The sequence below is a fragment of the Orcinus orca genome, chromosome 18 (genome assembly GCF_937001465.1).
Source record: "Orcinus orca chromosome 18, mOrcOrc1.1, whole genome shotgun sequence".
Taxonomy (NCBI): Eukaryota; Metazoa; Chordata; class Mammalia; order Artiodactyla; family Delphinidae; genus Orcinus; species Orcinus orca.
Window position 1 is genome coordinate 61,932,254 of NC_064576.1, and position 18,505 is coordinate 61,950,758.

At 38.5% G+C, this 18,505-nt stretch overlaps 1 protein-coding gene and 1 long non-coding RNA gene across 16 annotated transcripts in view; one reads left to right on the forward strand and one right to left on the reverse strand.

Annotated features, from left to right (window-relative positions):
• The window catches only part of RNASEH2B (ribonuclease H2 subunit B), a 98,986-nt gene that overhangs the window by 35,490 nt on the left and 44,991 nt on the right, over positions 1-18,505 (forward strand). For all 15 annotated transcript variants that reach the window (XR_007473044.1, XR_004485750.2, XR_004485746.2 and 12 more), the window contains 4 exons: positions 4,828-4,899; positions 6,920-7,027; positions 9,284-9,360; positions 13,106-13,220. Coding sequence is in view for 11 of the 15 variants with exons in the window: in XM_049701078.1 (XP_049557035.1) it covers positions 4,828-4,899; positions 6,920-7,027; positions 9,284-9,360; positions 13,106-13,220 (372 nt within the window). In the remaining 4 variants the exon portion in view is untranslated. The remainder of the gene's footprint in view (positions 1-4,827; positions 4,900-6,919; positions 7,028-9,283; positions 9,361-13,105; positions 13,221-18,505) is intronic.
• On the reverse strand, positions 10,014-17,985 carry LOC117203109 (uncharacterized). The gene is made up of 2 exons (XR_004485751.2): positions 17,639-17,985; positions 10,014-12,081 (listed from the first exon to the last, which is right to left on the reverse strand). It is a non-coding gene; the product is annotated as an uncharacterized LOC117203109 (long non-coding RNA).

Here is an 18,505-nt window from a genome sequence, read left to right on the forward strand (position 1 = left end):
TGTACTTAGTAATTCCAAAGTTCTCATAGTTTGACATTTTAGGCTGTAGCTAATCCTCTGGACTTACTGCTCTTCCTGGGAAAAATGGAAACACTGCTTCCCTTGAATAGTTATTAAAAATATCTTTTTAAGATTTTGGATATTTGTAAAGTTTGATTATTTTAAGCTCTGGAGGAATGGGAAAGCTGGAGGAAGAGCCGGCAAGGGTCACTAGAACCAAAGTTTTCTGTTAAAAAAAAGAAAAACAGAAATCAATAATAATTTGCCAAGTTACAGTTGAAAGATTTACTGTCATACTGAAATAAAATAAAGGCTGTATTGCTGAAAAAAGAGAGGTCACCTTTTCTGTGCCTTGAGACATAATGAAGAAATGTGATGCTGGGAAGTGAGAAACAGCAGGCAGGGAAAGGAGAGAAGACCACAACCTGTTTTAGTTTGTGGACAAGTTTTTAACAGTGCTAAACTTTATCCTTTACATTTTTATAAGTTGCAGAAAGGAAAGTCTTAAAAGATTTCTTAAAATTGAATCTGTATGGTTCCATTTATATAACATTTTCAAAATGACAGCATTTTAGAGATAGAGGACAGATTAGTGATTGCCAGGGGTTAGAGATGGGGCAGAAGTGTCTATCAGTTTTTGCTTTGTGTATCTTGAAGCTCTGTGTGTGTGATTGTAAACATGGAGGATTATTTCCTCCTGACCCTTCTATCATTATGAAATGACCTTCTTCATCCCTGGCAATATCCTTTGTCTGTTATTAACAGAGCCATTGCATCTTCCCTTTAATTAGTGTTAGCATGATAAGCACACTGTATCTTCTTCCTTTTACTTTTAATCTACTTGTATCTTTATATATAAATGGTGTTTCTTATAGGAAGCATATAATTTTATCTTACTTTTTTATCTAGTCTGACAATTTCTTTTAATTGGGATGTTCAGTCCATTTACATTGAATGTGATTATTGATATGGTTAGATTTGAGTGTCATTCTGCTATTTATTTTCAATTATCTCATCTGTTCTTTGTACTTTTTTTTTTTTTTTGGTGGTACGCAGGCCTCTCACTGTTGTGGCCTTTCCTGTTGCGGAGCACAGGCTCTGGACGCGCAGGCTCAGCGGCCATGGCTCACGGGCCCAGCCGCTCCGCGGCATGTGGGATCTTTCCGGACCGGGGCACGAACCCGTGTCCCCTGCATCGGCAGGCGGACTCTCAACCATTGCGCCACCAGGGAAGCCCCTTTGTACTTCTTTTACTCCCTTTCTGCCTTCTTTTGAATTGAGTGCTTTTTATGATTCTATTTCATCTCCTTTGTTGTTGTATTAGTAACAGCATTTTGTTTTGTTTTGTAATTTAACTGGCTGCTTTAGGGTTTACTGTACACATATTTAAATGATTACATCTACCTTCAAGTGATATAACACCACTCCACATATAGTATAGGAAACTCTCAATGGTATATTTTCATTTCTCCCTTCCTGGCCTTTATGCTATTATTGTCATATATTTTATTTATGCATATGTTATAAACCCTGCACTAAATTGTTATTTTTGTTTAGTCAATGATCTTTAAAGGTATTTAAATAGTAAGAAAAATTCTTTACCCCTGCAGTCACCACTACCAGTGTTCCTCATTCCTTTGTGTAGATTCATATTTTCATGGGGTTTCATATTCCTTCTAGCAGAAGAACTTCCCTTAGCATTCCTTGTCATGTGGGTCCATTGGTGATTATTTCTTTCAGCCCTTGTATTTCTGAAAGAATCTGTTGACCACCTTCACTTTTCAAGGGTATTTTCTCTGGGTTCATCATGTGTTCTTTTAGTATTTTAAAGATGTTTCCCCATTGTCTTCTGGCTTGCATTGTTTCTAATAAGAAATTTGCTATCATTTTTAGCTTTGTGCTTCAGTACATGATGTCATTTTTTTCTCTCTGCTTTTAAGATGTTTTCTTTATTACTGGTTTTGAACTATTGATTCTGATGAATAATTTTATTCCTGCTTCTTTGTGCTTTGGGTTTATTGAACTTCTTGGATGTGTGGTTTTATAGTTTTCATCAAATTCAAAACTGTTCTGCCATACTTCAAATACTTCTTCTGTTTCCCCCCTGTTCTCTTTCAGGAGCTCCAATTCACACATAAATTATTAGGGTGCTTGAAGTTGTCCCACAGTTTGCTGATACTTTATTTTTAATTCTTCTTTCTCTGTGTTTTCATTTTAGATAGTTTCTATTGCTATGTCTTCAAGTTCATTAATCTTTTCTTCCACCATCAATCGCATCTGGTGTATTTTTTATCTCAACTTGGGTCTTTTTAAAAAATCTTCTGTGTCTCTACTTAACTTTTTGTACATGAGGAATACTGTGTTTAATTCTTTTGTCTCTTCATTCTAACATCTGTGTCTAACATCAGTACCCCCTCTCAATAATTGATTTCTTTATTTTTCTCATTATGGGTCATATTTTTTTGCTTCTTTGAATGCCTAGTAATATTTGATTAGACATTGTGAATTTTACCTTTTTGGCAGATGAATATTTTTGTATTCCTATAAATAATCTTGAGCTTCACTCTGGGACACAGTGGAGGTACTTGGAAACAGTTTGATTCTTTTAGGTCTTGCTTTTAAAATTAGTTCGGTGGGACTGGAGCAACATTTAGTCTAGTCTGTCCCCTACCACTGAGGCAAGACCCTTTGGAGTACTGTACCCAGTGTCCTCTGAATTATGAGGTTTTCCAGTCTGCCTGGGAATAGGCCCAGTGCAGGGCCCCGAGGGCATGTGGGGTACTGTTTCCTCTAATCTGTTCAGCTGGTTTTTCTCCTGCCCTTAGGTAGTTTCATCACGTGCATGCACTGATCAGTACTCTGTTGAATACTCTACTCAAGCAGTACTCTTTGCTGATCTCTGGGGTTTTCTCTCTTTGTTGCTCAGTTCCTGCATGCTGACCTGTGAACTCTAGCCATGGTGTCTTGAGAACTCTCCGCTCCATCTCTACAACTCAGGGAGTCATCCAGGCTTCACCTGGGTTCTCCTATTCTGCACCATGGCCTGGAAACTGTCTCAAGGCAGTAAGCTGGGGCGATCACAGGGCTCCCCTCATTTGTTTCCCATCTCTCAGATAACTGTCCTGCATGGCTCAACCTCAGTGTATTGAAAATAGTTGTTTTGCATATTTTGTCCTTTTTATTTTTGTTTTTTGGCTGTTAAATTGGGTTTCTGTTATTCCATTTGGTTGCAAGTGAAAATCTCAAAATTAGGGGTTTTTTCCTTTATATATTTAATGTCACTATTGAGAAAAAAGTTGTACCTACACCATTTATCAGTAAGCCAGTTTCTAAACATGCTTGCTATATTTAAGTTTATGAAGATCTGAAGTGGGGTAAAGGGAGTGGGGCTGTAGAAAATAAAGGTGACTGTAAGTTCCCTTCCTTCCTCAGAGCTTTCTCCTTTACTCTTTGGTAGATTGTTGCTCTGCTCCCTTATTAATCAGAGTCCCTTGGTTCCTTTTGGAGAGAGATTCTTTAAATGGGTTTAAATATGCCACTCAAAATATATGAGGATGTTATAAATAAAATTGTCATGGTCTTTATGTTTTAATCTATATGATTTAAACTTTGACATTAAAATATCATGGAGGAAACATAACGAGAGGACTTAACTCACCAGATATTAAAATGTATTTTAAAGCTACAATAATTAAAATATTGAAGTACTAATGCTAATATAGCCACAGATTCATGGGTCAAAATACAGTGTCCATAAATAGACTCATAAATGTGTTTGAAACACTTAGCATAGGTTATTCAGTTAGATGGCATGGAGACAACTGAACAACTCATTGCAAAAAATTAAAGTTGGATATCTCCTCCCCATATCTTATACAGAGATGTATTCCAAATAGGTTAACTATAATCTAAAAGTGCTAGAAGAAAATATGGGCAATTCACATTATCTTGAGGGAGAGAAGGCCTTTCTAAGTATAACACAAAAGATACAACCATGAAGGAAGTTATTGATGAGATTACACAAAGATTTTACATCTCCTAAGTGGTGAAATAATCATTAAAAACAGGGAGTTCCCTGATGGCCTAGTGGTTAGGATTCGGGGCTTTCACTGCCATGGCCTGGGTTCAATCCCTGGTCTGGGAACTGAGATCCCGCAAGCCACATGGTGCACCCCGTCGCCCCCACCCCCCAAAAAAATAAAAGCAGATTTGATATCCTTACTGTGTAAAGACTCCTAATACAGTAGTAAAAAAAAAGATGAATGCCCTACTAGAAAAATGGGCAGAGGACATGAGTAGATAATCATAATTAGGGGCAAAAAACATGAATGTCCAGTACATATTGATTTTTTAAATGTTCTATTTAATAATAATAGTAACAAAAAATAATAAGAGCTATCACTTATTATTTATTATTTCTGTTTGTCTGAATATACGAACTTTAAACAAATTAGCTAGTTTAATCCTTTGAAAGGCAAGCGTGCATATTATCATCATCATTTTATACATGTGACGGCTGAGACGGGACATGAGGACCCTTGCCTGAGGTGACAGAGCTGTCGGGTGCTTGAGCCAAGGTTTAACCCTTCTGAGCCCTGCTCCTCAGCACTTCTCAAAGAAGTAAATTAAAACTACCTTAAATTCCACTGCACTTCACAGAGAAGTTGATAATTTGCATAAGATCACACAATTTATAAGCAATAGAAGAGAGCTAAAATTTTTAGGAAGAAAAATCGTAAAAACAGAAGAAAGAAAAAGAGTAAAGTAAGTAAAGTGAGCAACAAAACAGATGTCTTTTAATTTTACAAACTCACCATTTCTTTTCAGAGTATTTAAAAGATGCTTCAAAGAAGATGAAAAGTGGGCTTATGTTTGTAAAACTGGTTAACCCGTGTTCAGGTAAGCGCTCCTGCCCCCCCCCCCCCCGATAATGGTAACTTGAACATTTTTAAAACGTTGTGGCTGAAAAGTGTGTATATTTATTTGTCTTTGTATGTTTGTTCTTCCTGAATAGCTTTTAAAGGTAGGATAGCATTACATGGTGACAAAAGCAAGCTAATGACATAACCAGTCTTCTAAGATAATTCACTTGACTTAAACGTTTTTTTATTTCTTCTTAAATTTAATCCATAGAGCTGTATTCATCAGAAATGATGGCAAAACAAAAAAAAATGGAGCGTGTTTGATTTCTCTCTGAAAACAGATGAATTTTCCTTGGCCTTTTTAAGCTAACTTTTCCTAAAGTAGTTATCCAATATTAGCCTCCATTTATACTTATTTTATGTTATAAAGTAAAATAAATAACCAGAGTTTATTAAAAAAAAGGAAGGCTTTTACTGGACATGCCAAGATTTTGAATAGTTTCATTTTTAGCTGTACTTTCCTTATTTTGTTCAGACCGAAAAGTAGTATATATATTTTTTCCTGTCAAGGGGTGATTTTTTTGCATTAAAAACACTGTATTTTGAGGAGATACATGTTTTATCAGGAACAATTTTACCTTTATAGTCAGTGTATTTTGCTTTGTCTTATAATTTTTAGGCAAAAATATTAAAATACACAATAAGTATATAGTAATATTGGTGATACTATTTATCTCTGTGTGAAATTTTTCTCCATTAGTTTATTTTATAAGATTTACAAGGTTATTAATTTTATAAGGCTTTGAGTAGATACCTGATATTTGGCAAATTAGAGCATCCTCTTGGTGACTGTCGTACTGAATAGTGAAAGCAAGAGAAATCCAGTGAGCAGTGCCGTGTTGTTATTGTTGTTGCAAAGACACAAATAGAAACAACAAGAGAGGCAAAAATTCCGGCTTCCTCCAGTTTTCTTTTCCTCAAAATGAAATTGAATGTAATTGGTCAGTTATATTATGTGGAACTCCTAGGTATATGTAAGACTAAGATGAGGTGAGAAATGTTTTTTCAAGAGAAGTTTTAGTTATCAGTAAAGCATTTAACAAAAGGAAGGTACAAAAAGGGTCAGGCTTCTTGTAAAATTCATTTCATCTAAATGTCCGTGGACAACATTTTGCTATACTGACTATGGAGAAATAAAGGCTAACTTTTGCCGAGCGCTTACTAACGTGCTGTGTTAGGAGCTTTACGTGTACGTATTCTATCTTTTCAATCCTTATAAAAAAAATACTGAGGTAGGTTCAGTATTGCTCGCATTTTACAGATATGGAGAGAGAAGTACAGAAAGGATTATATAGCTTCCCCAAGGGCTCACGCCCAGCATGTAGTTGAGATAGACTCAAACTCAGGGCCCTGGATTTTGCTATGCTTAGAAAAAAAATTCGTGCATTGGAGGGATTCATTCAGATTCGTGCAGATGCGCCCAGTCCCCGCCCCCTTCTAACTTCCTTTTTTTTTGGTGTTTTAAGAAAGGGAAATTTTCATCCAATTGGGTGTGGCTTTCCTCACTCCTCATGGCGTAAAGCACGTTGCTGTTGTAGGGCCCTGGCCTTTCTCCTGTGGAGCTCACCTCAGGTGTGGAGCTCGCCTCAGGTGTGCAGGCCCTGTCTCCCGCCCTCTGTATGGGAGGCTGTACACCGCCCTGGAGACAGGGCCCACAGGCCAACTCAGTTCATCTGGCTGAGCCATTAGGTTTGGGTAGTTTAAAAATGGGTTTTCCTTCCTGATCTGATAGAGGACTCAATGAGAGGCTCTGTAGCAGTTAAGATAAATGATTTGTACTTTTGTGTTTATTGGTCTAAGTTCAGGATTATACAGTTGGAAAACAAGCATCTGTATGTAATAGCTACAAGCGTTCCTTGGAGTCACTTTGTGTAGACTATATCTATGTATGTTTATGTTCATATTAGGAACATTCCTCAGAACTATTAGATAGTCTTTTGATATTTGTGTGTGTGTGTGTGAAAACTTACAAATAAAAAACAGATTTGTTTTAACAGGGGAAGGAGCCATTTACTTGTTCAATGTGTGTCTACCACAGCTGTTTGAAATAAAAGTTTTCAAGGAAAAAAACCATTCTTGGTTTATAAATGAATCAGTTCAATCAGGTAAGTGACTAGTGTATATATTTACATTAACACATACCCTGACTTTGCCATCCTTCACATCTATCTGCCCAGTTTGGAGTCTGGTCCATGGTTTTTTCTTTGTTGGCGTCAGAGCAGGGTTTAATCAAGGAGAAAGGAAAGATTTAAACAAGTTTAGATCAATAACTGTGTGTCTTAGATGGTAGGAAATTTTTAACTAACAATTCTGATTTTTCTCCTAAAACACTGACACACCCCGAGTCAGACGACTTTTGTACTATGGAGTGCACATTGTGTTCACTGGAAACTCTTTGCTCTTATCCATTTTTGAGGATCTTCAAGTTTTTAACATCTTATTTCCTTGCAAATGGATGTTGATATAGCTTCTAGAATAAAATAGAAGAGAAGAGAAGAGAATGCTTTCTCATATAAGTTACTATGGCCACCCCACCTGCCCCCAACACACACACCCAACACCCAATTTCTATTTCTTTTAAGAGCGTTCCTTTGATTTGGGGCTCAGTGTTGACTCTGAAGGAAAAAGGATGCCACACGTAGCCCTGACAGTTCTGGGTGAGAGTGGGAGGGTGCGTCATGGGGTATCTCAGTTCCCTCTGTCCCTCTGTCTCTCATTGTTTGCAGAGAGTGCTTTCCATTGCTTTCTAAGCCCTCTGCTTTCTGTTGACCGTCTAAGTCACTACTTAGTGCTAAGGTAGAAAGGCCACTTTGCCTTTCTTGTAAGGCATACAGAAGAAGAGTTTATTGCTGGTGTTGAATTTCATATACCTTTGTGCATGAGAAGATTTGAAGTGGTTTTCAGTTGCCGAAATGCAGTGGTAGACTGTGTATTTAGCCTGGTAGGTGCCAAGTATACATTCCTTTTTATTGTTCTCTTTTTTTATTTTTCATTTGGCAATATATGAGAGTTCCCACTTCTAATGTAGTATACTTGCCTTTGAGTTTGGCTGGGTAGACACAGTAATATCCAGATGAAACTGGAAAGTATTCAGAAGCAGTGATTGATTAGCTCTCCTGGACTGTCTGACTTGGTACCTGCTTTTTTTTTTTTTTTTACCGGACCGGGGCACGAACCCATGTCCCCCCATATCGGCAGGCGGACTTTCAACCACTGCACCACCAGGGAAGCCCAGAAAGAGCTGTTTATAAGAATGGCTACCAGGATATTATTTTCAGAACAAGAAACCTGTTTCTAATTTCTGAATATAATGGATGCCTCATATAAACTGAGCTTAGAGCTTCTGATAGGTTGTTTCATAAACTTCTCTTCTACTTTAAAAAAAAAAAAATTAACTAATGTCATCATGTAAAATTACGTCCTTAATTTTTTTTCAACATACTGTGAAATGGATTCATGTATATAATTTACGGTTAGAATTTCTTGGCTGTATAGGTAGGTTGCTCTGTTAGAGAATAAAAGTCAGTACATGTTTCCTGAAACCAAATTAATAAGCATGGAGATGAATTGTTTATTGTTCTTTTTGATGAAATACCTCTTCTGGTTCATTTCCATGGAAGAAGGACTCTGGGACGCTTGGAGGGGAGTGCGGTAGAGAAAAGTGGGGCGCAGGCAGCCTAGTTGATTTGCCTTTTTTCCTTTCAGCGTGGAGAGCACCACTCATCTTACTGCAGAGATTCCAGTTTCTTATGCTCAGTCTTGTTAGACTCCTGCCCTCTTGCATTTTTCTTTGGGAGGAGGGATGGGGTAGTTTCTGGAGTGGGTAATGACCTCTGAGCTTTGAGTCATTGACAGTTCAGAGCTGTGAGCCCAGAGCCCATAGGAGAAGCCACGTACAGAGGGAATAATATTGCTTTCCCATGGCTTTGTCCTCAAAAGCACAGGAAATTACATTTTACTGCAGCTTTGTAGATAGACTTATACAGGTTTCCTAATGTTTGCCTGATTCACATTCTGTCTGTATTCCCCCGAACCCTGCTATTTTTTTTGGCAGGGGGTGGGAGGTGGGGAGAGGAGGGCCTCTATTAAAAATGATTTCTAAAAAAGAAAGGGAAAGTTAAAGATCAAGTTCAGTGTCTTGGCTGTCCTCTCCACACCAGGGATTTGAAGCTGTTTGGAGTGAAATCTCGTGGACCATGTTCTGCCTTTTGAGAGAATCATATAATCTTGGGCCTGTATAGAAGGAGCTTCTGAATTTGGAATTTCACATATATTTTTCAATGAATGGTTCCCACATTGGGATTAAGGTGAAATAACTAAGTTGTCTTTCCATGTTGTTGAATTCTCTTTTTAATCTGTAGGAGGTCTTCTTCACTTTGCCACACCCATGGACCCTCTGTTTCTGCTTCTCCACTACCTTATAAAGGCTGATAGAGAGGTGAGTTTCCCAGTTTGGGATATTAACAGTGGGGAAACAGAATAGATTGTTTTTTTTAACATGATCTCCTCTCTCTCCTTATAATGGTCCAAATGTAGACTTCCCACAGTTCAGATTTAACTTGGTTGGTATACAACACCTATATCACGTGTGCTGGTACAGATCAGAGCACTGATCGGCAGACCTGAGATCCAGCATCATGATCTTGGACTAGCTCACCAACGAGTCCTGAGAACTGCCTAACTCTTTGTGTTATCTGCCTTACTTGTTTGACAAAGTCTAACAATGAAATTCTCATTACGTACTCACTAGTTTTGAAATACAGTACAAATGTTAAGACCTCAGGCCTTAAGAGAATAAAGAAGATTTATCGTCTTTCATTTTCTTCTGTGTGAGACACTGTGAAACAGGTACTCTGGGGGTGTGTCCAGCAAAAGCTCCTTAATGGGGAAGCTGTAGTTGAGGAATCCCAGATGGAGTAAAATTTACCTTTGTGATATAAGACAGAGTTTATTAATAGTAATAGTTCCAGCCAGAGGTCCCAGGATACGTTTACAGTTGACAATTATTAAGGATCCCAAAGAACTTTTTGTTCCTGTGTGTTTTATCTATCAATATTGACTACATTAGAAATTGAAACTGAGAAATTTAAAAATAATTTTATTATTTTTAAAATAAAAATAAGAAGCCCATTATATATTAACATATGACATGTTTCTAATGAAACAAACAGTAAAAGTCAGTGAGGAGTATGGTACTGTTTTACATTTTTGCAAATCTCTTTGATGTCTGGCTTGAGAGAAGACAACTGGATTTTCACATCTTGTTCTGCATTCGGTCTGTTTCCATACACTGTTTGAGTGGAAGTGTGTAAAGAATATGCAGCCTTTCACATGTGAGGTCAGAAAAGGAAGGAATTGTATATTAGCCTTTTAGATAGTTGTGGATACCCTGCTTTGATACTACTCCAAAAACCAACAAGTGGTGGTTTCTTAAAAGTTAGTTGCAATGTGGAATCTGAAACCCTGTCAATGAACTTTCCGTGTTCTTGTTAAAAAACAAAATTCAAATGAGTAAATTTTAACGATCTTATTGGCTTTCTTGAATGATTCACGAATTGGGCAGCATCTATTCTAGCAGACAGAAAGGAGCTCCAGGGAACTGTACAAAATGAAAAACTTTTCCAGCCAGAAGGGAATAAGAACAAGAAAGTTCAACTAGACTAAGGGGGGATTGGTTGTGGCAAGGTCACGTTTCTTTAGGGCATGCCTGGCGTCTATCAGGCAAATGACCTGGCTAGTGCTCGTTAGCAGATTACTGATTGGCTGGTTTAAGATTCCTCTTCTGGGTGAGCTGAAACTAATTAAGTTAAGTCTCTGTTTGGGCTTAGCACAAACGACTCCATTTTGGGCCTGCTGTCTGGTTTTTAACACTCTCTCGCCTTAAGATCTATTGGATCTTTCACGCATATTACTTTGCAATATCGTGCATTGGTCATTTGGGAAATATTGTCTCACTGAATTATGCAGGTCTTCCAAATGTCTGCACAACTTATTACACACACACACACACACACACACGCACACACACACACCTTTGTTAATTTATTATTACCAGTGATCTCTTTAGAAAACTGAGTGTTGGGAAGCTTGTCATAGTGGCAGACAAATTCTCTACAATTCTAATTTTTGCTTTAAAGTTCAAATTTTATTGTTGGCTACAAGCACTGTCAGTCTTTCCCTTGAAGTGACAGGTTCACTTCATTTATGTGCTGTCAGTACTCAAGTCTGAATAACCATAGTTCATAGTGGTTCTTTTGGGTAAAAAATTGAGAAAAAGGCAGCTAGTTCTGCTCGCAACTCGGACAGTCACACAGCGCTTTTCCTTGAGATGATCCCTGAGCCTCGGTGATAGCCGAAGTACTTCAGCCACACTTGACTTTCATCACACAGAGCATTTAACCTACTTGCACTCCAAGGTCAAGATTTAAATAAAAGAAATTGCTTTCGCTCCTTGATCAAGGAAATCCTTAAGTGCAGCTGGGATTTTTTTACCTGCTTGTCCGTGGCGGTGAAGAGTGCAGCGGCTGCTGGACGGTTTGCTGGTACCACCCTGACTGGTGCTGAGGAGCCAGGGCTTTTACCCACCTTTGCGTTGAAATCATCAGTGCAAATGTTGACACAGTGAAAATGCAAGTAGCGTTGTAGCCTTAGCTTGAAAATAGTTTGGAGCTTGTGGACCCCCTGCAGGGGTACTGTATCTCCCAGGGATCCACCAACCACAGCTTGAAAACCTTCGAAATGACAACTTTAAGGAAGGGTGTTATTTAAACACTTAGAGGAATCTTATTTTTGCACTCTCATGTCTGCAAATAGTTTAAGTGCTTATGGGTTCTCACTGAGTACTTAGATCCATTCTCCAAAACTCGTGTTTTGTATTTATATTGGCTTAATTTGTGATAAATACTGAGAGTAATAAAACTGACTTAAAACTTTAGGTGGTGCTTTCCCCTGGTGCACCTTGTCGTCTCTTATTCTCCTCTCCTACATTCTGTGTTCTTTATTGTGCATTAGTGAAGTTTTATTCCTTAGTTTAATCATGTTTCCCCTTACCTGGAAGCTACTGCGGTAGCCGCTGTAATTAGGACACGGCGAGCAGTGAGGCCGGTGAGCCGTGTATCTCTAAGGAGCAGAAACGGTTCTAGTCCCTACCAGGAAGGCCCTAGAAGTATTCAGAGAAGAAGATGGAAACTTCAGGTGGCTCCCATTCCTGCTGTTTCTAGGATACATTAGCGGGAGGAAGCCACCAACCAGCCTTAGTATCAATACCTGGGTTGATGCACCTTTAAAGGCCCTCCCCCCATTTGGGGGAACTGTTTGCCTATTTCCCATTAAGACCCTGACTCTGGTGAATTAATCCTCACCCTGGCCCTCTGGGAGGCTCTGGGGGTGCTGTGGCTGGTTCAGGGAGGCAGATGCAGAATGAAGCTCATGGTGGTAGTTGGCTTTCACTGTAAACCATCTTGCTCTCTCTTCTCAAATACTTAAAGTGCCCCTTAAAGTAGCCCATGAGGCATTCAGATATTTCCTCCCCTACATTTTAGATGTGATCTTTTCCAATTTAATTAAAAAAATATTAGTATGTACTTTCAAAATGTTGACCCATTCTTTGTTAAACATGATTTATTTTAACGTCAGTAAAAATAATAATTCTGTCTAGCTCTCCCAACTGTTATTAACTTTATATTCAAACAAATTTCTTATTGCAAAACCTTTTTATGTATATATGGTAAAGAAAACAAGAATGAAACATTAGTATATTATGAAATGATGATGTCAAGACTGTGTGGTAGTCCATTACATATTAGTAAAATATTGTTTTAAAGTAGTTAAATATTTAACACATTGGGTGATCATGGAAGAATATAGATTAAAGTAGGAATCTAAAGACAGTAACTTGGGAAACCTGTGAATTATTCTTACTATCTGAAGGAAAAAGAGAACATTTAAATTAAAACATTTCTTGCCACTTGATGGAACCCAGGCGCTTTCAAGAGCTTCCTAAAGGGAGCTGAGAGTCAGTTCTGGAGCCTGTCCCGTTAAGGGAATCCTTAGGTGGAACAAGTGACTTTGAATTTAGTTTAAAGGTCCAGCTATGAGGTTATATATCTTTGTCTCTTTTTTTTAATGTATGAGTTTGTTGACTGGAGTACTTGCATCCTGACTGACTAAAGTCTTTTTTTCAGGGAAAGTTTCAGCCCCTGGAACAAGTTGTGATGGATGACATGTTTCCGAATTGCATCTTGTTGCTGAAACTTCCTGAACTTGAGAAGTTACTTCGACATGTGACAGAGGAGAAAGGTATGGCATACGGCCTTTGAAATCAGGTTTATGGCTGCCAGAAAAGCTGGGCATCTGTCTGAGAATGCAGTGGCTTGAAGGCCTGTGGAATGTGATGCTTATTCTGTGTGGGTCATAGGGGAAGCTGTCGTTCAGATTCGCTTCCACTTGTCAATATTCAGCCTCTATTGCACTGGCTTGTTCAGTCGGCGAAATTTGAACCAGTGAAATATGGTGGCCTGTCTCCTGCAGGGCCAGGATTCACGAGGCTCAGGCTTTAGTCTCAGCTCTTCTTTCAACTAGGCTGTGACTTTAGGTAAGTGCCTCAACTACTTTCTGCCTCGGGTTTCTCATTTGTAAAATTGAATAAAATCTATGCCTTTATTGATTCAAGAAACATTTATTGAGCACCTACTAAGAAGCATATGTTGAGCACTAGAGCCAGGCTCTAGGGATAGTTATAAATAAAATATTATCCTTTGCCTCACTTTGCTTCTACTCTGATGGAGACAAATGACAAGTAGGGCAATGACAATAGGGAATAAGGGACGTGAACTCGGGGTTTTGTGGGGACGCACAGGACAGGTTTATAACCTGGCCTAGGTAGGGTGGGAAGTGCGGGTAGGGGGGTATTGTGTTGCTTTCCTGTGGGAGATAACCTCTAAGTGGAGGCTAAGTCAGAGTAGCAGCATGGATGTATGGAAAAGTTTGTCATGCTTAGCAAGATCCAAGAAGTTCAGTGATGCGTTTAGGTTAGTAAGGAAAGAACAGGGGAGAGTGCTGCGCAAGGGTTCAGGTGGTGAAGGGCCTTATACGTGTCTGGACTTGACCTAATGGTAGTGGAGTGTCAGCAGAGTTTTAAGTAGGGCAGTGCTATTGTGTGGAGAAGCTAAGGTCTGGTCCCCAGAGGCTGCTGCTGTGGTCCAGGCGGGAGGTGATGGTCACCTGAGCTTAGGAGGTGGAACCAGAAGGAAGTAGCAGCCTCGTGTGTTGACTGGATGATGGTCAAGAGAAGGAGGAATCAAGGATGGTTTCTGGGTTTGTGCCTTGACCCACAGAATGGGTAGAGATGGCCCCCTGGAGACAGGGGACATGGGTGCGAGGAGCAGGCTGGGGGTGACAGAGATGAGTTGTAGACATTCATTTGAATTTTGAGAGGAGGAAGTGAGGCAGTGTGTGCATGTGTTTTGACAGGTTTTGTAATAGCATTCAGACTTAGCATCAGTGTCTCCAAAAATCATCCACGTAGTTTTAGAGTTAATACGGAAACACAGTGTGAGAACCGAAACAGCAGGCTGATAAGTTATGGTTATTTGGGGTTCTAGATGGTTTGGCCAACTAGGGTAGTTCCTCTAGGACCAAGAAAGTGGTGACTCCAAGAAGTGTAAGCTTACGGTGGAAAAAGGGAAAACCTCATTCATTGCATTTCACATTCGAAGGGTCTACTAAATTCACACTTGGCCAGACACAGAGCTCTGTTTTGAGCGTGAGGGGTATGTGGTGCCCAGGTTTTTATCAAAGCAGCGCTATTAATGACACTCCCTGGTGCTGATCTTGGCAGGAGACAGTAATCTTTTTGTGGGTGACAAATGAAGTAGCTCATAGCCATTTCTGAAAGCTAAAGCAGTGAGGAATAATTACAAGTCATTTTCATTTTGCCAAGTTAATGGAAGCTGACAACACGATTAACTCATTAGCCAGAAATCTTCCAATAGCTGTATAAGAACAGTTGCCTGAAACCAAAACCCAGCAGCCCAAATTCAGAAATAGTATTAAAGCATTGTCATTTGTTAGTGTACAGCCTGTGTTCCAGAGCAGGAGCTTCCCTCACTTCCATTCCTTCCTCCTTGCTCACTGACCCCCTGACCGTCTGGTGAATCATTATCTGAACTCCTGTCCTAATCTCTTTCACTTCTCAACATCGCCTAACTTTTGGAAGTTCTGCTGTAATAGAAAGTGAATGCCCTATACTTGTCTTGTTTGACCAGCTCTAAATAACCGGTTGTAAACTTCAAGCTACTGTGTGTTTCTCTTTGGATCTTTGTGGAAGATGATGTCTGTCTTAGTATGCTGTCCTTGTATACAGAAATGACATGAAGAAAAATATTTCACATATTTGTGTTCTGCGTCAAGGGGTGAAGCAAGCGATGTGGAATTGCTTCTGTTTTGATGAAGAGGCCTTTTTGAAGGTTGAGGCATTAGAGATCTTATTATTTCTTGTTTTTAAAAAATTGGTGGGGGGGGAATTCCCTGCCGGTCCAGTGGTTAGGATTCCGTGCTTTCACTGCCGAGGGTGCAGGTTCAGTCCCTGGTCGGGGAACTAAGATCCCGGAAGCTGCGCGGCATGGGCAGAAAAAAAATTTTTTTGTTTTGTTTTGTTTTTGAACCTTCCATTATTTTAAGATTTACAGAATGTAGTTCATTAGGGGAAGAATTAAATTATGAAGGAACTGCCAAGACTTCCAGAGAATTGCATACATCTTTTACCTGCGAAATTTAACCTAAATTACTTTGTTTTGCCTTACTGTCATTAAAAAAGAAAGAAAGAAAAATTTGAGGCCTAGGGTTTTTAGAAACCTGGCATGTATAAAGGTTGATGATACAACTGCTTTGAAAATGAAAGTACATGGGCAAGGGAGCCAGTCTTTTTAATCAAAAAATTTAAAGGTACAGAAAAACTCGGGAAAAAGCTACAAATATTTGTCTCCAACCGCAAAATCAACCAGTGTTAATGTTTTGTTATTTTTGCTTCATATCTCTTTCAGGGAAAGAATTTCTTTAGGAACAATCTGGTAATCTGATCACAGGATTTGATAACCTACAAGAAAAATTAAGAATGTATTTGCTACATGGTTTTGAGCAAATCATTCAAACTTTTCAGCATCCTTGATCTGTGAGATGAAGGGTTAAGAGTATCCCTCATACTCTGCCATATGTTATAATTAGTACTCTGCAAAGTTGTTCTAAATCATAAAATAAAGCTTTCCTTCTCTTGCGTTTAGAGTGTTGAGATCTCTAAATTACAGCATATGAACATTATTTAAGAATTGCAGTTAATAGTATCTACTATCTACCACAAAGAGATGCTTTAGGAATTAAATGAAATCATACAAGTAAATCAGTGCCCAGAGAGTGCTGGGTGTAGAGTAAGTGCTCAATAAATGTTTGTACCATTAAGGCTTGTGAACTAGAAATTTTAAATTCTTTGCTGATGTTTAAGTACTAGGTATACAGTAAGTGACCAATGCACATTTGTTTGATGGTCCATTGATTAATACAGAGTCAAGTGGTTTAGGTAGGAGAATGGGGATAATTAGATAATAATAAAAATGTCTACCATATACTAACAAATTATTATATGTCATCTCTATGCTTGTTGTTTTACGTATGTTATTGAATTCTTGCAGTAATTCCCTTTCATTGTTAGTAGAACCAGAATTTTTACAAATGAGGAAATTGAAGCTCAAAGAGTTTAAGCACATTGACTAACATCATAGAACTTGAAGTGGTAAAATCAAGGTTTGAACCCATGTCTGTCTGATGGCAACTCTTCCTCTTCCTTCTTACAACTGTGTAACACTTCCAAGAGACTCTGTTAGAGTTTTTAGGTGTTGTCTCATGTAAAAATAGAAACTTAATTTTTTGTTAGTCTTGTATATCCCATTAATAATGTCTCTTTGTGAGACAAAGAGAAAGACAGGAAAGGAGACAGTGGGAACTTCTACAGCTTAAGGAAAAGACAGTTCTCATCCTGGCAGTGAGCGTTCTGTTTTCCAGGCATGTACTCTTTTAGTGATTGCCTTGGGTCCTGGCTGCTTGTTTGAATTAGATTCTTGTCTATTTTTAAGTTAGTATTTGGTTCCATTCTCTTTATTTTATTGCTAGGGTTTTTAACTAAGAAACAAAGAAGACTGCTAAAGAGTGGTCAGGTACTACCCGTGACAGGGAGCAGAGATAAAGAGGAAAGTTGATGTTTTTTCAATTCCATCCTCCCCACAGGCACTGTGCAGAGAGAGTAAAAACCTGAAATGCTCAAATTCCCCAGCCAGCTATTTTGATATTGGACTCCAGATGCTGTCTCAAAAGTCTGTGGCATTAAAGATCTCGTTAAGCCTGCTAAGTTTATGAGAACCTTTCCTTCTCCCTGCCGAATAAACCCAGCCACAGTTGTTTGCATCCTGAATGATGATGGTGGTGACCTTAGTTAGTTAGCACTGCCTGCTTTATTAGTGAAGGAAACGATGTGTCTCAGTTTGCTAGCTCTGGGGCTCAGCATGCTTCTTGCCAAAAAAGCTCCCATTCAGTGGAGAGATGACAGGGGAAAGAACTAATAAAGGGTTATGAACTTCATCTTGAGTATAATACTCTGTTTCGTATTGCAAGCAAAAGCTATGCTGTGCTGTTCATTGTGATTAACAGGAAGAGCCAGGAAAACTTACCTGATTAAAATACCCCAAGCACAGTTGCCAAGTTTCTATCCCCAGGAGGCAGGAAAAAAAAAAAGAGACCATATGAGTTTGTCAGTTATGGAAAACATTCAGAAAGTAGATGTGAAAATCTGCTCCAGGCAGTTTGTTCAACAATACATCAGGGAAATTCAAGTTTGTGAACTGATTACCCAATTGCTGAACATGTTATTTAATTGTGGACTCCTTTTTATTCCATCTTTATTTTGTAAACCCAATCTTTCCAGATGTTTGAGACCAGTTTTATAGGCACCAGACACATTAGGGAAAGAAACCTTTCCAGCATGTGCACATGTCATCTAACTCACAAACTCGCAAATATTAAATTTAGGACACAATAGAACATGTTATGGTATTTTTCATAATTGTGGGTAATCTGTGGCCTTCGTGAATATTTTAAACCACCTTGCTTATCAAAATGTGTAAATTTTAAAATTAAACAGTAGTTTATGCACTTCATCCTTATATAGTATTTTGGGATATTCAAGCTTGGTACTTCTTAGTGATCATCTTGTCCAGGGGAATGTTTAGTTAGAAATAAATTTGTAATTTAAAAACTTCCTAGGAAAAAAACTCCAGGCCCAGCTGGCTTCACTGGTGAATTCTACCATACTTTAAGAAAAAAATAATACTCAAAGAAATAATGATACTTAGTCAAATTCTTTTAGAAATTAAATGAAGAAGGCATATTTCCCAACTAATTTTATGAAACTGGAATGGCCCCAATACCAAAATCGAAGTTATTACAAAAAGAAAACTAATCTAGTATCCCTTATGATCATAGATGGAAAAATCCTTTAAAAATATTTGCAAATTAACTATGTAAAAAGGATAGTACAT